The 25,180-nt window shown below is 41.1% G+C and overlaps 1 protein-coding gene across 1 annotated transcript in view; it reads right to left on the bottom strand.

Moving 5' to 3' along the window:
* Positions 1-8,358: 8,358 nt before the first annotated feature.
* LOC124160397 overlaps positions 8,359-25,180 on the bottom strand; it is a 49,542-nt gene continuing 32,720 nt past the window's right edge. Inside the window, exon 4 of the mRNA XM_046536232.1 lies at positions 8,359-10,869. Coding sequence (XP_046392188.1) covers positions 8,836-10,848 — 2,013 coding nt within the window. The 5' untranslated portion in view covers positions 10,849-10,869 and the 3' untranslated portion in view covers positions 8,359-8,835. The remainder of the gene's footprint in view (positions 10,870-25,180) is intronic.

Genomic DNA, 25,180 nt, shown 5'->3' with positions numbered 1-25,180 from the left:
TGGTATGGTATATGGAAGAGGCGATGGTCAGCTGAGGTCATTTGCGCCATGAGGGTAGGTATGGATGGAAGGGTGAGGATGGAACTCAGCGTCGGCATTAGCCTGCTCTGAACGAAAGGCACCAAGGGGACCACGGCTTAACGTCCTATCCGACGGACGGACTTGCGTCCGCTGCTGCGCTTGAAATGTAATCCACGCAACACTCAAGCAGGGATCGGGCAGTCTCTGAAAATTCTCTGCCACAGCCGGGATTTTAACCCGAGCCCGCCGGGTGGGAAGCCATTACTCTAGCCACCACACCAACCCGAACCCCCCCTCGCTGTTCATTCCAAATTTAACACATTAAGGCGTTTTAACCTTAAAGGGTAATTCAGGTCCAAATACTCAATAAACGGGTCACCATGCTTCTTATTCGTCCATGTTTCCAACGTCGAAAACGGCCGAATAGAGTAAATATTCTTCAAATATTTTCTGTAGGTACTACAAAATCTAAGCTCTTTAACAACGCACAAAAAGCACTGATGTTTTTATCACCCCATCGCCTCTAGATTTTTCTTACCCGAGATGATATCCTCGGAATTCGGAGGGCAGAATGTGCTGAAACATACTTGTAAATAAAATATGAGAGATAGACTATTGAACAGACAGATTCAGAATGTCTTTTTTCCACGATCAATAATAAGGACAGTGTTAGAGATCACAAATAGATTAGATGACTTTGAAGTGTAGCCTAGTAACTTATGTAAAACTTAATGCATGTTTCTGAACTTTTTATTATTCTTACAGCATATGGTAGTATAATTTGTTAGTATGCGTGACGTTTTTTGGACCATGTGGTGTGCATGTGGGAGTCCAGCTGTATGCTGGTGATCGTTCATCCCCTGCCAAACAACATAGAGGTGGCTCGAAGGTTATTTTGTATGTATAGATGTAACAGCAAGCAGCGGAAAGAGTGATTTTCGTACACCGCGCACGGGATAAGCTTATGCCCCACTCCACAGCACAGCTTTGTGTCCGTACGTGCGTAGACCGAAAACGTCATTTGAATGCATGCCCCAGCAAAAAGTTTTGCATCGAGAGGGTTAATAGTTAAGTGTAGAATTCTTAGAGTTATTTTTTCCCTTTTAAGCTTACTTTTATTTTTTCCGGCAATATGTCCAACCACAGGAGTTGAATGTCGTGACGTAAAAAAAACTGTAATGATAGAACGATTCAAAGGATATATCGGACGCAACTGGAATTATAACTACGGGGTTCGGGAGTATGAGATGCACCTATGAACCTCGCGCAACCCTTTTGCAACGTTTCTGCACACATTGTGTTTACTGGAAATGATGTTGCCCGGAATATAGGTTTAGTACGCAAATTACCTTGTACGCATTTCTTTGCTTTCTATAATAGCCTTCCCCCATCATCAATAATTTCCACTCCAGCAAATCCCAAAACTCCAACCAAATTCCAAACCACACATCTACACAATGAAATTTTGGTATGAGAACCAAGTGGTTCGGATTTCAATGGGCCCCACAGGTGGGCCACGCCTAGGTTCTTCGTCTTGCAATATACTTTGATGGGGTGCTGCATGGGCAGCCTCCTGTCAATGGAAGCAGGAAGAGGGGAGTGGAGGAACAGGGTTGAGCTACTGATCTAGCCTATTGCAGCTGAGAAGTGTAATATACACAATTTTTATTGCATGGCCCTTCTGAGTCGTGTCTACAGTATGGCATAGAAATGTGCACACCATCGGGCCTTTAACCCTTATAGAAATGTGTCACATATGGGAATCAGACTGAGTATAAGTGACACCACTCCCATTTTTTTTCCAACTTTCTCTGTCAAACTCCAATATTTAGAGGAAAATCTCAGGACCACATCTTCTTTAGGGTGCTCTTTACTTTCTCTAGGGACATCAAATCTAGTTTCACTTGTGTTAAATCATATTTCGTCAATGATGGCTCATGGCTTGGTGTAAATGGTGTGTTGTGTAAGTTTTGTGCAATTAATGCCTCTGAAAATGGAGAAAAAAATGACCAATTGAGTGGCAGTAATGTATCCTTGAATGCACAAAGCCTTGATCCAAGGCTGCGTTTAAACCCCCAATGAAATCATGGGTCCATCTAATCGTCCTGGTATCACAACTGGTTGAGTACCTGGCCGGCAACTGGGAGGTTCTGGGTTTGAGTCCCAGTCAGGCTGCATTTTACCGTCTGGTTTTCTGGCTGTTTCAATCTACCACAACACCATTTTCCTCGTCCTTTTTCCATCATAAGTTCCTATATAAGGCATTATATATAAATAATACTTATATAGGAACTTATGATGGGAAAAGGACGAGGACAACGGTGTTGTGGTTATTTATTTATATGCAATATAAGGCCCTATTCGGCACCTTTTTCCCGAAGGCAGGGCCGGGCCCTGGGTCACCCACCAAGCACGACCCTTGCACCAATATAGAGGAGAGGAGGTAAATCTCACTAAATCAGAAAAAAAAAAACAGAAAAAACCATCAGGTATGAGGGGATTTGAAGTGAAGCTGGGTTGTTCCTTCACTAACATATATTCATCAACATTGATGTTAGTGAATGGTTAACACTGCTAATACATAAACACTTTATCCGTTGACACTGTTAATGTAGCTCTGAACCATAGAGTTTATACATGTTACTATAGGAGGCTTCACTACGGACCAGTTGCCACGTTACTGTGAAACCTGTCTCTGCACATTAATTCGCACTCTAACTTTAGTCACTAGCCGCGAGACGGATATGTCATGCCCGGAAATGGATTTTTATGTTGTTCTGGTTCTTAGAAACCAGATAAAAGTAAATTAATAATAATAATTTCGTAAAAAAAATGCTAGGAAAAGTGGTGATAATTTCCCAGATTATAAAATATAATAATGCATTATGGTTTTATTATCTTTAATTTAGTGAATTTTTTCCCTGAAACTGTGCTGATATATAAACATACCTTTTTGAATAACCCTTTCATTATTCATCAGGTTCTCTTTTGTCTTCTGGCACTTTTAATTGTTTATTTTTTATGTAATCTTTTACACTGACAATGAGTATGTTTTCAGAGTCTCATAGGATTGGTTCTCTCATAGTGATGGTGGTCTCATAGTCTCATAGATTGGGTTGGGTTAAGTTGGGTTGGGTTGAGTTGGGTTGGGTCAGGTTGCCAGACAGCCCCTGACTGTGGCATTGAAACAAAAAATTAGTACACCAGAATGGGCTCTTCCATAAATATTCACTAAGTTCAAAAAAATTTTGATTTCTTACGAGTGAATTAGAAGGAGATAAATTGCACTATTCTACCACTAGTTACTGCTCAATTTAACTTGTTGGAAAATGAAGAAAGATAACGGTGAAAACACTGGAAAAAAATCCAGGAAGAAATGGGGGTTATGAAAACTGTCGCTTGCCTATCACACTGCTCTTAATTGAAGTAATTGCAAGAGGTTGAAGTACATACTACCGCTTGACCAGGATTTATTACGCAGTATTTATATTGGTACCTTGTCATCAGTGTGAAACTTTCTCCATGACTCTATGCAGTAAAAATGAAAAGTCTCCAATAAAAATTTGAACATGTTTTGAAAGTCTCTCACGACAAATATTTATTCCATTCAAATTCCATTTAGTCAACGAGTAAAAAGAATCTGCAGATGCCTGCTTTGGTAGAAAGTTTCGAGGATAAATTGGTCTATGCATATTCCCTGTACAATCAGACAAGGCACAATATTGAGAGGCATGTTCTGGTGACTAGGTTTTCCCCTTTATTGACCACTTGAATCCAGACCACTTCATATATTTTAATTAATTTGATAAGGCACAGCAGAGAAATGGAATTATTCAATTACTTTCTGCTATTTTTAAATATAAATAAGAGATTTCAAGTGTTATTTAGTTATCAGCCAATAGTTTACTAAATTTACCCTGTCAGTGTGAAAACTAATGGTAATAATTTGAAGACTATCTTCTGCAGTCGAAGTTTCCCAGAAATGAAAACATGTTGGCTTGGTGGAAGGTAACTAAATCAACTTTTCAAGGAGATACAAAAATGGTGAGAGATTTCCTTAATTGTCCCGCTATATCTGTTCCAGCGGAAGGATTATTCTCACGGGCAGCATTGATGATCAGAAAGCATGGAAACCACCTAGACCAAGAATACAAAAGAAGTTAGCTATTTATGTAATTTTGGGTGACGTGTACTTTTGCCAGTCAAACAAAAAACTTATCTTGATTCAAATATTTTAAACTTATAATTTTTTAAGCTAATATTGAGCCAAAATTTGTTTTTTCTATCTTGAAATTTTTATATTGATCTCAGATATGGTTTTTAACCTTAAGCAAATTTGTCTGTATGAACACTGTGGCTACATTGTCGCTTTGATCAATTTTATGTATCGTGTTGATGATGTATACTCCAAGAATCAATAAAATCGTTGATGTTGCATACAGTTTTGTCTTCGGTGTCACGTTCAACATATATTTGAAATTGTTACAAATTTCATTGATATGTATTCCAGTGCAGTGATACAGCAATTACATACCTAAGTAAATGTAGCGTCTTTTTCATTTTACTCAATATATTTTAAGAGAAACGAGACACTAATTCTAACCCCTATGAAAAAATTGTATAAAACCTGTATAAAATTGTATAAAAATTTTGTATACATTCTGTATAGAATTATATACAAGTTGTGTACAGTCTCTATACAGATTGTATAAAATCTCTATACAGATTTTATACAGTCTGTATACGTTATATACAAAAATGAGTGTATACAATTTGTATAAAAATATACATTTTATACAAATTATATACAGGCTGTATAAGAATTGTATATGGGCTGTATACAATTGTATACGGGCTGAATAAGAATTGCATACGGATTGTATGAAAGAAGACCTACCCTATGAAAAAATTGTATAAAACCTGTATAAAATTGTATAAAATCTCTATACAGATGTTATACAGTCTGTATACAAGTTATATACAAAAATGAGTGTACATATACAATTTGTATAAAAATATGCATTTTTACACAAATTACATACACGCTGTATTAGAATTGTACATGGGCTGTATAAGAATTAAACATGGGCAGCATAAGAATTGTACATGGGCTGTATACGGGCTGAATAAGAATTGTATACAAACTGTATGAAAGAAGACCTAGGAATACCTCATCCAAAATAGGTGGAGTAATACTACCCATTTTCTTCCTCATTTCATCTCAGGTCATAAAGAAACACTCATAAAAATTATTCCAACAGACCATTTCCCTTACCACACTTCCTCTAGGAACCCACATGCATACAAAGGCATAAATAAAAATGGAGTGAATGCTGTCCAAAATATAACATTATAATCCTTTAAACATTGTTAAACTGAAAACTAACCAACCATTCAATACCAGATTTTTAAATGATAAATAGGGGATTCTCAAGTTAAACAGTGGAAATTAAGAATAGCATGTAATTAATTCTAAGTAAAACATCACTTACTCATAAAAAAAATAAACGTCTACAAGGTACTTCCCACACAGCACACGGACACCTTTAACACACGTTTAGGTTAGGACTGAATTTCGTTCGATAATAGTATCTAAATAATAGGTCCAGACAAGAATTTAAATAAATTAGGCTTCAATTCCATACACAATATTTATTGGGCTTCTTTGGTGAAATAATACAACACAAGAAACTACATAAGTATTATGTACTTAATTTTCTTCTCCCCCTGCAACCGTGTTGTTGCTGTCACTTGGCGTGCCTTAGTGAGTTTCTAATAGCCACCTCCACATCTTTTTCAGGGACTGACATGCTCTCCTGCACTGCTACTGTAGTAATGAAGTATATAAAAATTTCATTGTAGCAAGAAATTGTCTCTTGTAGGTAACAAGCACATTACATAAGACAGGAAACTACAGTCTTATTAGTCTCGTGTTTAACATTCTTAAGGTTTCAAAATTAGGAAACCTGTCCATTTTAGGCCGTAAACATTTTAGAAACTTTTCTTTGGATTTTTCTTCTTCTTAAAAAAGAAAAGATTTTAAGTAAAAATATTAATACATTATATATTTATAAATGAAAGTTATAAAATATACTAGTAATACATATATTATAATTAAGAACATTTTTCCTAGAGCAATTGTTGCACGACAGATCCGAACGACAGAATACAACGAACACAAAACTAAAATGCAAGAATTTCCAAATGAATTGCTGCTACAATATTTTAAAACACCACTTTGTCCTGTACATCAACATCATGAAGCCACTTTTAACTAGAAATTACGTCCAAAGAATTTCAGGGAGAAAGGGTACATACCTTAATGTTTTCCGTAGGGGTGAAATTGTCTCTTCTTATCGCCAAAATACACTTCTTCTTCAATCCATGAAGATCTATAGGAAAGGTAAAAACTTGAACTTTGGGTCTAGTCCTGAAGGGGTTTCCTTCGCATACCGGCACCACACACGAGAAAGGCATATTTAACAAAAATGCCTCACAAACAAGTTTCTGAAGCCCATCGAGTGAAATTAAAGAATAACGGAAACTTCACTATTCACAAAAACTCTAATTTTCACCAACTTAACCACAAAAATCTAAGGAATATGGTGAAACAACGTAAACCACGTAATCTCCAACGGCGATCCTGGACGATTCTTCCGCGGGCTCTCTTTCTCGGTGGCTATGGCCCCATCCGCAAAAGAAAATAGTCCCACACCGGATATGAATTTTTTTATCCAGAGTATCCAGAAACGAAATGACTACTGTGTCATATATTAAATCACGAGTTTTTAGGAAATTTGGGCGTATGTGATACAACTTTATCGCTGCATATGAATTTGTCAGTGTACTGTTTAAAACCTTCGTACCGCTTCATACAAACGGGACACGGGGACACTATGGAGATATGGACGCCCGCTGGTGACATTGAATCTTCCAAGTGGCATTGAATGGCTAACATTGATGGATCTCCAAGAATCTTGTTTAAAACGCGATTCAGGATCTTTAGAAGCAATTGAACTCTTGAATGTGGAACATTATTTTTGTCCCCTACTAAGTTCATTTTTGGACTTAAATTTTTGACGCCTCGGTTGAAAATTTTCCAAGTGGCATTGAATGTCTAGCGTTGATGGATCTCCGAGAATCTTGTTTAAAACGCGATTCATGATCTTTAGAAGCAATTGAACTCTCGAATGTGGAACATTATTTTTGTCCCCTGCTAAGTTCATTTTTGGACTTAAATTTTTGACGCCTCGGTTGAAAATTTTCCAAGTGGCATTGAATGGCTAACATTGATGGATCTCCAAGAATCTTGTTTAAAACGCGATTCATGATCTTTAGAAGCAATTGAACTCTTGAATGTGGAACATTATTTTTGTCCCCTACTAAGTTCATTTTTGGACTTAAATTTTTGACGCCTCGGTTGAAAAATTTCCATGTGGCATTGAATGGCTAACATTGATGGATCTCCAAGAATCTTGTTTAAAACGCGATTCATGATCTGTAGAAGCAATTGAACTCTTGAATGTGAACATTATTTTTGTCCCCTACTAAATTCATTTTTGGACTTAAATTTTTGACGCCTCGGTTGAAAAATTTCCAAGTGGCATTGAATGGCTAACATTGATGGATATCCAAAAATCTTGTTTAAAACGCGATTCATGATCTTTAGAAGCAATTGAACTCTCGAATGTGGGACATTATTTTTGTCCCCTACTAAGTTCATTTTTGGACTTGAATTTTTGACGCCTCGGTTGAAAAATTTCCATGTGGCATTGAATGGCTAACATTGATGCATCTCCAAGACTCTTGTTTAAAACGCGATTCATGATCTTTAGAAGCAATTGAACTCTCGAATGTGGAACATTATTTTTGTCCCCTACTAAGTTCATTTTTGGACTTCAGTTTTTGAGGCCTACTTTGAATTGCTGTTATACAAATTGTATACATTGTGTACAAATTGTATTAATTGTATACAAATTGTATACATTGTATACAAATTGTATACTTTGTATACAAATTGTATATGCTGTATACAGCATGTGAATTAATACAGTTTATACAATTTGTATACAATTATTACAATATAAACTGTATTAATTCACATGCTGTATACAGCATATACAATTTGTATACAATTTGTATACAATGTATACAAATTGTATACAACCTGTATAAACTGTATAGAAATTTTATACGGTTTTATACAATTTTTTCATAGGGGAATTGACCCAAGCTATGGCATTTTAACATCTCTATACATTCCCCATTCTATGGAGTCAACCTATGCTGGCGGAGAAATCTCGAGGGTAAAGGTGGAATTTAATTACCAGATTTCACACAACATTTAATAAGCCTTTTAATTTCATTGAATTGAATAACACATTCAGAAACATCTACATGCATAGAATGAAAACCAAACCAACACCAAACAGCAGCTGCCAACACCAAAAGAGAAACATTGGTATTACTTCCCTCAATCGTACAGTGCAAGATAGCATAAAATATGCATACTTTTGCAATTTTTTCACGAAAATTAGGTTAAAACTACTAATGTTAAGAACTTCAGCGTAGAAAAATAAAGTTGATCAATCGAAAATACCCATTCTCCAAAAAAACATTAAAGTTAAAAATCCCATGAAGTCAAATGGTAATCTACTCTGTGATGAGTAGGTAGTACGTACAGGTTTATTTTATTTTTTGAATCCCTGTATTCTAATTCATCATGGTCTTTGACATGAATTAATTTTTTCCATGTGGTTAATTCCCGTCACATTAAAATCATCATTACCAATTATGGCAATCCAGTTTTATCGGTCACATCACCATCTTGCACTCACCCAAAATTTCTGGATGATGTCCACAAAAGTCGTCTGTCCTCATTTCCCTAAAAGGTTTCAATTCACTTCCACATGTAATCATATTTCCCTCCATTATCCAGGTGAAGACACCAGAATCTGTATTGGAGTTTAGCGTAGATTCCACTTCTACCCCATCTTCCACAAAACCAATCATTTCTTTGAAAGTCACGTCTCGGCCTTGGGAGATGACTTTACCCTCCAATATGCACTCATTTTTCCCACCAGACAAGTGCTCCCGTTTGTATTCAATGTCCTTGTTTCCTTTAATAGCTGAAAAAGACTTGGGAACAATCAAGATGACATAGTCCTTGATCTGTGAAAAATGAAATGCTGGACAGTCTTCACCACATTTTCGTGAGTTCGTGCACAATGATGCAGCCGTTCCATCATCCAACACGACCGCTAAACTTTCAATATACCCCCTCTTGACATTAATCTCCAGTGTCCTCCTTACCTCCAACATCTTCTCCCAGTCCATGACGACCAAGTTCTTCACTGACGCTTGCAGGTGGCTCACTGCAAATGCCAAATTTGACTCTTGGAGGTATCGAATGCCATTGTGCTTGTTGTATTCAGGCTCCGGCATCGTCAAATTATTGATCTCGATGACTTCTCTCGGGGGAGAAGATAGTGAAGAGAACTGATTCTCACTTGGTTTTGTTTTGATCCAAGATGTTATAGCCTTTTCAACGCATTCGCGATAAAAGTGGAAAAGTGCTTTTTCATTTTTACTCCTCCATGGTTCCCCATTTTCCGCGAACTTCCCTTCTATCCTGAGCTTTGTGATGATTTCAGGAATCCTCACGATTAGCTCGTAAGGATGGTGCTCTTCAGGATATCCTTCAATCCTTCGAATTATTTCGTTGCACTGCTCAATGTTTTCCTTGCGTAATATGGCGGAAGAAATTTGGTTGTACTGCAACTTCTTATCCTCATCACCTTCTCTGTAGGGCAAGCCACCATTTTTGAAGAAGACCAGCAAAGCGGCGTGGGCCATCTCATGAACGAGGTTGCTCACTGTATCCGACCACGTATCTAGCATTCCTGACACATAAATTCGGTTTAGATCTTGATCAAACATGCCCGGTACCCCGGCAGTGGACCGTGAGCATAAACAGGTAATGTCCTCGCGGTCCAGGTCAAAAATTACCTCGAGGTCCGGGTCATATTGCAAGCACTGCATCAAAAGCCTCGCTTCCGGTACCTCATGAGCAGCCTCGTAGAAAGCTTGGGGAGATATGGACATTTCTCTGTCCTCTTCTCCCTTTCGCGTCAGCGTTATCGACTCCATTTGCAGTAAGTGTCGACTCTTTAATGCCTCAAACTGCTTTCCCAGCACTGAGTCGAGATCTCTGCGTCTACCCTTCAGTATGATTTCCGCTTTCCTTTTCTCTGAATTCAATGAATCAAAATTACGTGACTTCAGAAGGGCGAAAACTTCGTTTTTGCCTTCACATAACGCAACATAGAGAGCAGAATTGCCATTCCTATCGATCCAATATCTATGGCCACTGGGAAAGTCTTTGCCAGAGAGCGCGTCCGTCATCCCAGCTAGATCCCCTTTCTTCACCTTCTCGTGGAAGTCGTCCCTCTTCTTGAACAACTCCTCGATGCTTCCGAATTCTTCGGCCATGGAAAGCAGGAAATCTTCAAGTTCCCACCTACCGATGTCTGGCATCATTGTGTCCCTTTCTAGTAGCAATTTGGCAATCAACCGATACTTCCTTGAGAACGAAATATCGATCGCCCTTAGTCTTTTTCCCTTGACGAATCGGCTTGCATTCACGTCAGCTCCGCATCTCAAAAGTCGGTCGACGCTGTCAATAGCATTGTTCTCCACCGCCGTTATCAGCAGACCACCCAAATCCTCGTCCAACTTCTTGAAGCGCTTCGATGTTCTGGGATGTTCCATCATCCTGCAGCGGCCAAGTTCCTCGCCCACCAATCTTTCCAGACAAGGAAGGTCCATAGGTTCTGGGATATGAGTTTCCTGAAATTGAGTTAAATCATTGTATATAAGTAAGTTATGGGCGCATAGAGGAAGCGACCGAGAGTGCACCAAAAGTTAAGGATGGAGAGAAATCAGGCGTCGTAGGTTTGGAAGCATTAGTTTGCATGCATGCGAAACTGAGAAAAACTACGCGAGAGCCAATCAGGTGCTTTGCTTCTTAAGCGCGATGATGCGTAGAATCGATCATATGGCGGAATAATGCAGCCCATTTCTAAACCACCGCGTATACAGTGATTTGTATCACACGATTGCTTTACATTATTTCCTCGCTAAATAACAAAACAGAATAATTTAGAAAAAATGCTGCAATTATACAAAATCATATACAATGTGGTGGAGCCCTTCATTACGAGCGCCGTCACCAAGGTCAGCACCTGGTTGAGGTCATTGCCCTGGGACCCTGAGGTCCCTGCCGCTGCCGCCAGGGTACGCGGAAGATAGCGCCAGCAAGGCGCCGCGAGAGAGAGAGACGCTTACGAGAGGGCAATGGAGAAGGACTATCCCGCGTGAGAAACATTGAACAAGTGTATCGCTTACCATCGCAATAAACGTGGTCGAAAATACTTTATTGTGTTAATTGAGGCGAGGTTAATATCGCAACCCTAACCCTTCCCTTCAGTGGTGACCCCCGGCGCGAATTATTTTCTCGAAAAAAAAACTTTTTTTCGAACCATGTGCGCGACCACGCCGAGTTCCGTTAGCCATGCCGCCGACATCGCGCGAATCCTTGGCCATCAAGTCTCTAAGTTGATATTTTTATTGTGATCCTGTGCTATGTGCGTGTGTAAATAGTTTTCCTTATTTTTTGTTTATTATATTGTGTTTGTGAAGATGCCCGATCCACCAGCATTGCAACCCGGCGCGGACCGCATCGCCGTTCGAGCACCACCATTTTGGCCGGAGGAGCCTTCTCTTTGGTTTTCCCAGCTAGAAGGACAATTTTATCTTGCTGGTGTCAAGGAGGACGAAACCAAATTTTGGTTCGTGGTTTCGCAGCTAGATCACCGCTACGCGCAGGAGGTAAAAGACATTATATCGTGCCCTCCGACCTCTGATAAGTACAATACTTTAAAAAGTGAATTAATTAAAAGACTCTCCGCATCGCAGGAGCATAAATTAAAACTCCTCTTGGAGCATGAGGAGATGGGGGATAGGAAACCATCCCAGTTTTTGAGACATTTGCGGGATTTATCGGGTAACTCCGTCACGGACGATTTCCTAAGATCGCTGTGGCTTTCACGTCTACCGAGCCATTTGCACGCTATTTTAGCGGCTCACGATGCCCCAGACCTCAACGCCCTTGGGTCCTTAGCGGACCGCATAAACGAAGTGGTCCCTCGTGCAACGCCTCCCCCTTCCCTCAGTGTAAGTGAAGTTGCCCCCACCTCCCAAACCTGTGCCGCAAGCTGTTCGCAGATAATGGCCTCCCTCATCGCCAGAATGGACGAGCTCACCCGGCAGGTAGGCGCACTCTCCGTCTCGGGGCACCCTCATTATCGCCGTCACAGATCCCGTTCCCGCTCCCGAAAAAGTGCCTCACGCCCTACGTCACCAGGCCCTCGCGACCCGAATGTCTGCTGGTACCACTGGCGCTTCGGCAAGGACGCTCACAAGTGCATTCCCCCCTGCTCCTACACTCCGGAAAACATCCCGGGCAGGTTGTAAATGCGGCTGCCGACCCTTGCCCTACTTCCAGCCGCCTCTTCATGACCGACGTGTGCACTAAGGTGCAATTCCTGGTGGACACCGGAGCGGACCTATCAGTGTATCCGCGCTCATATGTAAAAGGACCACGGACGCGGACAGATTATCAATTGTTCGCCGCGAACGACTCAATTATTCACACTTACGGCTGGGAAACTTTAAATTTGAATTTTAACCTTCGTCGTGACTTCACTTGGCGTTTTGTGGTTGCCGACGTATCGAAGCCAATCATTGGCGTCGACTTTTTAACTCATTTTGGACTTTTGGTGGACGTGAGAAACGCCAAACTTATCGATGGCACCACCTCACTGCATGCCATCGGTAGCATCGGCGTCCACTCCGGGGACCAAATAAAAGCGGTTGTTGGTGAGTCCCGTTTCCACACCCTTTTGTCCCGTTTCCCGGAGATTACTCGCCCGGCAGGAACCCCCGGGAAGACAAAACATTCAACCGTGCACTTCATACGCACCACTCCCGGCCAGCCCGTATGCAGTAAACCCCGACGCCTGGCCTCGGATAAGCTCGAAGCAGCCAAGAGGGAATTCGAGTTGATGGTGCGGATGGGAACCGCCCGCCGTTCAGACAGCAGCTGGTCGTCAGCCCTCCACCTCGTCCCGAAAAAAGGTAACGAGTGGCGCCCCTGCGGTGACTACCGCGCTTTGAACGCCCGCACTATACCCGATTGTTACCCCGTCCCTCACATAGAAGACTTTTCCTCTTCCCTTAGTGGAGCCCGAATTTTTTCAACTATAGATTTAGTAAGGGCATATAACCAGATTCCTGTGCACAAGGAAGATATTCCCAAAACCGCCATCACCACACCCTTTGGACTTTTTGAATTTCCTTTTATGTCATATGGACTCCGCAATGCGGCGCAAACATTCCAAAGGTTTATTGACGAGGTGCTCAGAGGCCTAGATTTCACTTACGCCTATCTGGACGACATTTTGATCGCCTCTAAAGACGAGGACGAGCACGAGCGCCACCTAAGCGAACTTTTCCTTAGGCTTAGTGATTACGGTGTCGTTATCAATCCCTCCAAGTGTGTTTTTGGTGTGTCACAAGTGACATTTTTAGGTTATAGCGTAAGTGTTGACGGTACAAAGCCATTAAAAGACAAGGTTAGTGCCATTCAAGAATTTCCTGAGCCGGTGACTATCAAACAGTTACGTCAGTTTTTGGGTATGGTCAACTTTTATAGACGTTTCCTACCCAACGCGGCGTCATTACAGGCGCCACTCAATGATTTATTACGTGGTGGAGTGCGAGGAAATGACGAGATCACATGGACGCCCGAATTGCGCCTCTCATTTCAAAAGTGCAAAGACGCCCTCTCCAACTTTGCCCTCCTCGCCCACCCAGTTCCCTCCCTCCCCCTAGGCCTTTTCACCGACGCCTCGGATTTTACCCTGGGGGCAGTTCTGCAACAACAGACAGACACCGGTTGGAAACCCTTGGGTTTCTTCTCCAAAAAACTCAATGCTGCAGAAAAGAATTATAGCCCATACGATAGGGAACTATTGGCCATTTACCGTGGAGTTCGCTACTTCAGACATATGCTCGAAGGGCGAACTTTCACGATTTTCACGGACCACAAACCATTAACATATGCATTTAAACAAAAGTCCGACAAGTGCTCACCCCGGCAATTCCGCTACCTTGACCTGATAGGCCAATTTTCAACGGATATCCGTCATGTAGCGGGGGCCGACAATATCGTTGCGGACGCCTTGTCTCGAATTGAGGAAGTGGCTCGTGGTATTGATTTTGAGGCACTAGGCCGTTCCCAGGAGACTGACGAGGAACTGGCCTCCCTTATCAAATCTGAAACAACTTTAATTCTCAAGAAAGTGCCAATCCCCGGGTGCAGTGTACATTTAATGTGTGATACATCTACCTCAAACATTAGACCATATGTCACACCAGCTTTCCGTCGCCAAGCATTCGACTCGATACACAACCTTTCACACCCTGGAGTGAGAGCCACCACCAAATTAATGACAACTCGTTTTGTGTGGCCATCAATCAAAAAAGATTGCCGCCAGTGGGCTCGTTCCTGCATCCCCTGCCAGCGATCTAAAATCACACGGCACGTCTCCTCACCTCTTTCTAATTTCTCTCTGCCAGGAAGGAGATTTGAACATATACACATAGATCTTGTTGGTCCCCTCCCCATCTGCCGTGGTTACCGCTACTGCCTCACCTGTGTAGACCGTTTTACACGGTGGCCTGAGGCCATTCCTGTCGAGGACATCTCCGCCGAAACTGTGGCACGTGCCTTCCTTCGGGATTGGTTGTCCCGCTTCGGCATGCCTCAGAGAATTACCACGGACCAAGGCAGGCAATTTGAGAGTGCCCTTTTCCGCCAGCTGTCCAATATAGCCGGTGCAGTCCACTTGAGGACATCAGCATACCATCCGGCAGCAAACGGTATGGTGGAGCGCTTCCACCGCCAATTGAAATCTGCCATCCGCTGCCACCAAACGCAGCAGTGGGTGGATGTACTACCGGCAATCCTCTTGGGTTTCCGATCTGCGCTGAAGGAGGATATTCAAGCCACCCCAGCGGAGCTCGTATACGGCGAACCACTAAGACTTCCAGGCGAGTTCCTCTCCCCAACCAGTGGCCCCACCCCCAACGCCACCTATTTCACCTCCCAGTTCCGGGAGCACTTTCGAGGCCTAAGCCCTCGACCAGCAGCACGCCATGGCACACGGCATGCCTTCATCTATAAGGACCTGCCATCAGCATCTCACGTTTTTGTGCGTCATGACGCAAGTCGCGGTGCCCTTCAGGCCCCTTACAACGGTCCATACAAGGTCCTACAGCGGGATGGTAAAACTTACAAAGTGCGTTTGCCAAACCGTGATGCGAACATTGCCATTGACCGTTTGAAACCTGCGTACATCACCTCCGAGGAGCCAATCATCCCTGAGGAGAGGAGTGAAATCCTCATTCCGACCACCAGGAGGCAGCCTTCAACCCAGGTGTTGCCATCTACCAGCATCCCTCCAGCTGATGGGCCAACTCCTGCACCCGCAGCTCCAGGGGCAGAATATTCGCTGCCCAGTGGCCGCCCTAAGAGGCGTGTCCGTTTCCCGCAGCATCTGCTGGACTACCACCTCTAACCTTCTCCAATTTTCCAATTTCTATTGACCAATTTTCTGCTTTCTCTTTCTTTTTCCTTTTTTTCTTCTCCACGCTAGGGTTACTCACTGCCAGGGGGGTGATGTGGTGGAGCCCTTCATTACGAGCGCCGTCACCAAGGTCAGCACCTGGTTGAGGTCATTGCCCTGGGACCCTGAGGTCCCTGCCGCTGCCGCCAGGGTACGCGGAAGATAGCGCCAGCAAGGCGCCGCGAGAGAGAGAGACGCTTACGAGAGGGCAATGGAGAAGGACTATCCCGCGTGAGAAACATTGAACAAGTGTATCGCTTACCATCGCAATAAACGTGGTCGAAAATACTTTATTGTGTTAATTGAGGCGAGGTTAATATCGCAACCCTAACCCTTCCCTTCATACAATATGATTATTCAAACTATTCAAAACATATGCAATGACATGTGTTTCACGATACTCATCGTCCAATGAGGTCAACGAGGTTGAACTCCGTTTTAGCTACCCGATTTTACTGATTAAAACTGGAAACGCCAAGCTTACTTTTAGAAACCTTCATAAATTATTGATATAAATCAATATTTCTCGTATTACTTTTAACGTTTCAATCTTCTAGTGCATATATTTACAGCCAATAGGGTAGTTTCCTTCATCAAAGAAAACGAAATGCATTGATTGCGATTCCTTACCCACCATTAGTGTATTCATAATAAACAAATTATTTGGTTTTAGAAATCACAGTTTAGACGAATGGCAACGGTCAATTTTAACCTCATCTGAAAATGGTCAGATTGGCGCCCATGCGATTCCACTCCACGTGACGTCACAGGTACCTAGTAGATAGGAGTTTTACGTTGTCTGAGATTACTAATTCATGCATGAGGCACACAGCTCAGGGAAACACCTCTTAATAATCACACATTAAAATTACCTGAGTTCGGAAAGTTTCCTTCGTTTGATAGGGGAATAATAATCCTAATTTAAGCCAAGCGCTACCTGCTAGCAGCCTGCGTCGTATCAGCGCTCAAGCCTCCCTCCATGGCCCTTACATAAGAGCCATACTCACCTCACACGCCGACAGCTGGAACCAGAAATACGCCACATGAACTTTTCCCAGCATTCCTACTTGAAATTTTTCACTTTTCGTTTAATCGCGAAAAATAGATATCGTCATTTGAAAATCTAAGAGCGTGAAATCCGCACTCCAGGAGTAATAATCTTTCGATTTAGGCAATAAAAAAATAATAGGAAACCACCCTATTGTTAATTGAACAGCCGAATGAGTGACGCGAATGAGGTCGATCTAAAAATAATGAATGAAAGATCGATATCATCAATTCACGCAAAATATGGGGATATGTAGTAAATAAAGTGCACATATATGTTGTGATTTAGAAAGCTCAAATCAAACTCACATTCTGATAGTTGAGAGCCATTAGCCGTAAAAAGCTGCATGTGTCAGAGGCTTGCTCAACAGAGATAGGTTTTATTATAATTAAATTGCTTATTTCGTCCCATTTTTTTGTTAGAAATTCGTTTTCTTTGAAATTTCAAACATGACAGCAGAAAATGGCCGGAAAAATTGAATTTGGAGGAGAAAACTGCGAGTTGAGGAGGAAAAATCTTGAGTCGGGGATCTTAGTCTGCGAAATCGACATTCCCATTCGTGAAAAGATGGCGAAGAGAGCAGCGGGCGTGGAAAATGCCAATGTGAGCCGTTGATGAATTTAGGGTGGTTGGAGAAGATTTGAAGAACTTAGTAGTTCTACGAGGAGGGGTCTTGGCAGAAAGAATTCGTGCAAACAGTCCTTATTATATTACCGATATTAAAGGAATCTCATGAATGCAGAGATTATAACAAAGAAGTACAGCCAAATGAGCCACGGAAACTCATCCAACGGGTGCACTTCTTCAAGGGCGGGTGTAGTTCTCAGCGCCAAGGTCGGTAAGGTCCTTCGAGGTAGCCATCATGCAAAATCCTTGCTGAGACTTATCAGCTTGGGCGTACCCAGCGAGGGGCAGCTACCTCCCTTCCCCCCTAGAAGCAAAAATCGCAAAAGTCTTCAAGCAAAATCAGTACTGAATTGAAACGAAAGTATTCAACAAATTTTCTTTAAACCCACGAAAAATGATATATATAAGATATGTAATTAAAATAAAACTATTTTTTCAAGGAAATAATCTCATAAATCCCATGGCTTGTATACCTCCTAGACCATGGCTTGCGCCCCCTAGTTATGATCCTGGGTACGCCCTTGCTTATCAGTATTAGAGAAAGAAGAAAAGAAAAGACCAAGAAGATGGAGACGAAAATGGCAGCGATGAACTGTGGCATTTTTTAGTGTCCCCCCCCCCCAAAAATTTCTGGTACCCCCCCCCCCCAGAAATTCTTCGAACTTCCTCGAACTTCCTCCGAACTTATCCGCAGAACTTCTCCCGCCAAGAACTTTTCGCGCTAAGGTTTTTTCGCGCAAAGGATTTTTCGCGCAAAGGGGCCCTGTAGCAAAGTGTCCTGTCTCGCAAAATCCTGTCTCTGGAAAATCCTGTCTCTGAAAACCCTGCCTCTGGAAACAGCCTCTGAAACAGCCTCCGAAACAGCCTCCGAACCAGCCCCGAACCAGCCTACCTGCAATGCAAGACTTATATAGGACTACTGCGGAGAAATACTTCTCCTTGGCAAGCAAGGGGAAATCGGTGCTAAGGCCTTAGTATTGCACTTGGAGTGAGAAGTTTTACCATTGTCCTATCACAATTCTCTCTCCCTCCAACACCTCACCCCAGTATCTCCTTCCCCTCCATGTGTTCCAATGAACTATCCCTCTGATTCCTCTGATGTCTCCAACCCAGAAGTTGAGGGGAAAATTCTGGGTGCTGGCTGTTGTCTCAAAACCAGGGAATGGTGTTTTGTGGAGCGGCCGTTTCTGCAGGGGCAGTGACGCATGTGTGGGCGGTTGTTGAATTCGCCTGGCTACCCCTCCACTCCCTGGAAGAAGCCCTCCCCTCAAATGCTGTCTCCTCGCCTTGCATAGGCAAGCCCTTTTTCTGATCGTGACCTGCTGGGAGTCACATGTCTTGTGAGGCATGAGATTTTTTAGAGCAATTTTCTGCTGGTATTTAGCTGGTAATGTTTCCTTTGGGATCATGAATTTACTATCATTGTTTTCTGTAATACTTCTGATTTTTTGAATACTCTACTTTGAATAGATATCGTACGGTAATAACTCGTAAATTATTTTTGGCTACCTTTTTCTTGTGAGCTTTTTTTCTTGTTTGTGGAGTCTTACCCTGATACAGTATGTGACCGACGGTTGGAGTATTTCCCTTGTCTGGACTTACGTGAAAAATCAACCAGATTTTACGACGTAATGTAACATATTGGTAGCAGAGCGTGGTTCGATTTCCTGTCCTTTCGTCGAGGTCTCCGAGTACTGGACAATGGTGACAATTCTCCACTATTTCTCCACTTTTTGCAGTTTCTGGTTGTTTCTCCTCTTAAAAGTGAGTTATTTTATGTTCCATTAAGTGCTTTTTGGTTCGTGTGGGATTACGTGACTAGTGTTGCCGACTTTTCCTCGTGGTCATATGCCATTTGACATTAATGTTCGTAATGCTCGTAATTTTCTTGATAGTTTGGATAGCAACTAGTTATTCTCGCACTATTTTTGGTGATTGGACTCTTCTAGCAGAGATAGATAGTTTTATTTCTCGCTCTTTCTCTCTCTTTTTCTCGTTGTCGTCACTTCACTTTTCAAAATGCCTGGAGGTACTGACAACCCGTACGAAAAAACTTATTTAACCACGGGCGAGGATCGTAAGGCCAGGGGTACGGCTAATGTGTCCGTAGGAAGTGAAGTTTCTTATAATGAACGGGAATCTTCTTTAGAAGTGGTTCCACCTCGCCCAACGCATGAGGAAAGCAGTGATGTTCACGTCTCTCACGAAATGTCTGCTTCTCAGACATTGCCAGTTTCTGAAGGGTTAGTAATTGTCAAACAATTACTCAGTGATTTTCCGCCATTTGAAGTGTCAAACAGTGAGAATTGGTTTAATTTCATGTTAAAAGTTAATGAAATCGTTTCTTTGTCTTTGGTTCCTCTGTCAACGTTATTGTACCTTGTAGTATCTAAACTACCTGCCAGCTCTCGTCATTTTTGGTTGTCTATGTTAAACTTGAATCTTGCATGGTCTCAAATCACAGAAAAAGTTTGGGCTAGAATTGTTAGTGACAGAGAGTTTGATCGCTTGATCACTACGAAAGTTAAGAGATTTCAGTTCCCTCGCGAAACGCCCCACGATTTCGTGTGTTCTGTGCGTAATGCCACTCAGGTGCTGGGTTTGCAGTATTCCGAGTCTTCTATTGTGCGACTCATTATTCAAGGGTTAAATCCTTTAACAAAATCTGCAATTATGTTCTCAAATCAGCCTAACACATTTGTAGAATTGGACTCTGTTATCACGCAGGCTTCTAAACATTTAATGGACTGTGCTGAATATTCCAACACTTTCCATCGTATCTCTAGGAATCCGTCTTCTGTTGCCTCTTCCAGTGCGCCTAGGGAAGTTTCTTTTCCTATTAATTGTTCTTACTGTCATAAACCTGGCCACAAAGTGAACGAGTGTCGCAAAAGACGACGATTTACTCAGCCTGCCGTGAGTTTGATGAGTGTCCGTGACAAGTGTTCGACTCGATTGCCAATATTATCTATTAATCTTCATTCTATGCCATGCCAGGCTCTAATTGACACTGGGTGTTCAGTTTCACTGTGTGATGAAGATTTCTTTGCTTCTCTGAAATGTTGCCGGAGAAAGGTTATTCGTAAGAATGTTGACGTCGATTTAATCACTGTGTCGGGGCAGCCTTTTCATATTAATTCCTCTGTCTCACTCAAGGTTCAAATAGGCAAGTTTTCTTGGAACCACGTGTTTTATTTAGCTAAAATCCCGTTTCCCGTGTTACTGGGTGTGGATTTCATTTGTAATTCAAAGATGATTATTCGTCCGGCGAACGTCAGTTTTGAAATTGCCCCGAATTCTCTTTTTTCTTTTACGGACAATTGCGAAGCGTTTAAATCGGCGCCAGTTAGTAACTCGTCCGAATCACATGTTCTGTCGTCCACTGAAATCACGTTGTGTGATAAGTTGAAGGGTTTATTGTCAAAGTTTCCTGATGTGATTTCTCAAGAATTGGGGGTCACATCTGTTATGACCTACGAAATTGAACTGCTAGATTCTACTCCGATTCGATCCCATCCTTATTCGTTGTCACCTCCAAAGGCTAATTTAATGAAGAAGCACATCCAATCTTTACTTGATAAGAAAGTGATTGAGGTTTCCAATTCAAACTGGTGTTCGCCAGCTTTTCTAGTGCCTAAAAAGGATGGATCTGAAAGATTAGTGGTTGATTACCGTAAGTTGAACAAAGTTGTTAAATCAGACGGTTATCCAACACCTTCTGTTGAACATGCATTCCAATATCTTGCTGATGCTAAATATTTCACTGTTCTTGATCTCAATTCTGCCTTTCATCAAATACCATTATCTGAGAATTCTAAGAAATTAACTGCTTTTGTGACGCCGTTCGGAGTGTACCAGTATAATAGATTGCCATTTGGTTTTGTAAATTCTCCTCAAATATTCACTCGTCTCATTAATGAAGTATTGGGCGATTTGAAATATTCATGTGTCTATCCATATATTGATGACTTGTGTATATATTCCAAGTCTGCTGAAGACCATGTATCTCATGTTAATGCTGTCCTCAACAAACTACGCAGTGCCGGTTTGACGGTGTGCGAGGACAAGGTTAAGCTTGGTGTGGAATCACTCACTTTTCTGGGCCATCTCATCACAAATGGAACCTTGCAAGTTGATCCTGAGAGAGTGAGACCAATTGAACAATTCCCAGTTCCCAGAAACGTGAAGGAAGTGGCCAGATTCATTGGACTTTGTGGGTTTTACTGCAAGTTTATTCCAAGGTATTCTGAAATTTCTATGCCACTGAATCGCTTGAAACGTAAAAATGTTCCTTTTCAATGGACAGCCGTTGAAAATGAGGCTTTCTGCCAGTTGAAGAAAGCTCTCACCAATCCACCAGTATTATTTTTCCCTCGATTTGACGAGGAATTTCATTTATTTGTCGATGCCAGTAATTTGGCGGTTGGTGCCGTTCTGAATCACAAAGTAAATGGTGATTTTGTCCCTGTGGCTTTCGCTAGTAAGGCACTCTTGGAACATGAACGTAAATTTTCTGCTTATGAATTGGAGTGTCACGCAATTCATTTTGGAATTCAAAAATTCAGTGTTTACTTACAAGTAAAACCATTTCACTTGTACACTGATAATGGTGCCTTGACATGGCTTTTCTCTCATCCTAAGCAGTTGGGCAAATTAGGCAGGATGGTTCTTAAATTATCCTCTTATAAATTCACTGTGCATCATGTTCGAGGATCATCTAATTCTGTCGCAGATTGTCTTTCTCGCATTCAGCCATCCTCATCTACTAATAGTCAATCAGATGTGGAATCTAACACTCATAAGGAGTCAGCTGTTCCTTATTCTTGTGTGTTACATAAATTGCCTTTGTCATTTGTCGACATTCGAAAACACCAAGAAACTGATCTCGTTCTAAAGGATATTTTCAATCAGATTAATAATAATTCCTTGAACGACAAAAACTATTTTCTGAAGGGACAGCTATTATGTTATGGGAATTCTAAAATTAAGCGAGGAAGAGCTGTTTTGCCTACGGTCTTGAGGCCTATTATTTTTCAATATTTTCACTGCTCTAGTATGTCTGCTCACTTGGGCATGGCTAAAACTTATGATAAGATTAGCAGACACTTTTGGTGGAAGGATATGAAAAAAGAGGTTTATGACATGGTCAGAAAATGCCATCTGTGTCAAACTTGTAAACCCAGAAATGCTCCACCTCCTGGCATGCTATCGTCGCACAATCCTTCTGAAGTTTGGGAAAGACTTTATATTGATTTTGTGGGACCTTTACCTTTGACTAAAGGTGGACACCAATATATACTTTCTCTTATTGATGGTTTTTCTAAATTCTGTTTTCTTGAGCCAGTTCGTAAGGCTACCGCTGGTTCGGTTGTTTCAATACTCACTCAAAGAGTATTCCCGAAATTCGGTTTTCCTAAATATTTGGTGTCTGATAATGCACAAGTTTTTAAATCTCATGCCGTTAAGGAGATGTGTTTGCAACTGGGGGTTAAGCAAATTTTTGTTTCTCCATACTATCCCTGTTCTAATCAGGTAGAGAGATTGCATAGAAATCTAAAATCTGCACTTGCTATTTTGTGCAATAATGCTCACCATATGTGGGACTCTATGCTGGCTGACTTAAATTTTGCCCTGAACACTGCCTTACATGAGAGCAGTGGATATTCTCCTGCCAAAATAATTTTCGGCAGAGAACTTAAGCATCCTTTAATTAATCAGTGGGACATTCCAAAATCTTTATTCGAGAATGATCTCAGCGATAATGACAGACAAGCATGTCTGAATCATGTTATTGCTAATTTAAAAAAGGCCAGAAATAGGTATAAAGAATCCTATAATAAATCTCACTCCCAAATCACTTTCTGTGTGGGAGATCTTGTTCTCTGCAAAAACCATCCTGTCAGTTCTAAAGGTGAACAGAAAATGGCAAAACTGGAACCTCTGTGGAACGGACCTTTCGTCCTTAAAAAGTATCTCTCCCCTGTAACAGTTATTCTGGAAGTTTCTCCTGGGAAAGAGAAAATTTGTCATGTTTCTCATTTAAAGGCATATCATGGTGGCATTGCTAATTCCAGTAATTAAAAGGAGAGAAATATCATTGATTTTTTTTTAATTTTTTTTTTATTTTTCTCAATGAATGCTAATGTTTGCTTTCTCAATTACTATTTGATGCTTGATTTCGGTGTTGAATTTCTCTTGATTCCTAATAATATTGTTTTGAATAATGAATAATAAGTCTATTTCTATGCTTGTAATTGAAATTGTTCTGAAATATTGTATTGTACATGCTTATTCTCACTTTTAAATCACTCATGTTATTTAGTGTCGGTCTACCGTGGTTGTGAGATGGGGTAAGGTGGAGGATTATGGGTGCTTGGAGGGAGAGGACGGGAGAATAACTTGGGGATAAATCCCCGAGATGGCTCGTTTCCAGATAAGCTGTGGAGGTGGCCCCAGTTATTAAGATTCAATTGTGTTTTGTGTCACCTTTCCTCCACCAAGACTTTATGGACTTTCTCACAATTGGTGATTTTTGACAGTGATAAGTGTCGTGATTTTACAGTGTTCGATATTCTATCGATGGCTGAGTGATTGAATTGATCAGCTGATCTTAAGACTGCCTACTGTGTTTTAGTGTGGCTTTGGCGTTGAGTTGCGACCTTCATCGCCCGACAAGTATGAACTTTCATCTTGTCGCAACCAGCATGTAGCTCTCATTTCTATTGTTAATTGAAGAGTGAAACTTAGAGTGATTTCTTTTGTTGATGCAATATGCAGTTCTCATTTTGTTAGCATCGCCTATGATTCTTTTTGACTTGGTTAATTAATACTGAGAGATATATATACACATCTTGATTAAATTTAGTCAGTACTTGTTCAATAGCTGACATGAATACCATATGCCTTGTAAATATTAATAATTATTGGAAAATCGAGGAAATTAGTGCAATCTATTGTTGTTTATGTAAATCTTGTTGAATTTTGGAGGATTCTTTATTTGATGATTAATTATGGACTGATAATATTTACAAACATGGAGGGTTTAAAGGGAGAATTAATAATGCCAAAGTATATCAATTAAGTGAGACACATATTATGCTGAATATTTTTGCTGCTATTTTGATAACTAATAATTATTTAGTGAATAACCGTATATTTGAATAACCTTGTATTTAATGTTTATATAAAATGGGATATATATATTTTATTGGTCAACCCTAACTTTCTATTGGGTTGCTATATCCATATGGGTAGAAGTTAAAACCCATTTTTGTCAATCGTTGTTTTTTGATGAGGTGGTTGAACCCAACTAATGGGACAACCCAGGGCTCTCATGAACCCAACTGCTTCACCAACCCAATCTGCCCATTTACTAAGTGGTTGGTTATTGTATTGCTTTACTTGGTTTTTAAAAACCACAAAATATCTCTGATGAGAGAAGGAACATTTGAGTTTGGTAAAGATATCCTGGTGTTATACCAATAAAAATCTTCCCAGTTCCTTCTAGTCGCTGATGATAATTATTTGTAATTTTGATTCACTGTACACCGAAACAAGCATCACATTATGACATATTGATTATTAATTTTATTTTCTTGCTATGTAATACTAAATAATTTACTCTATATCAATTCAGCAATATTTCTTGTCTCACTCTTGTAATTATGTCATGTTACTCACTTAAGAATTCTGTTGAATTCCAAACATCACTCCTGAGGTTATTATTTACAGAGTG

This window comes from Ischnura elegans, chromosome 6 (assembly GCF_921293095.1).
Source record: "Ischnura elegans chromosome 6, ioIscEleg1.1, whole genome shotgun sequence".
Taxonomy (NCBI): Eukaryota; Metazoa; Arthropoda; class Insecta; order Odonata; family Coenagrionidae; genus Ischnura; species Ischnura elegans.
The sequence above is the reverse complement of the archived record's forward strand: the minus strand, read 5'-3'. Positions and strand labels throughout refer to the sequence as shown.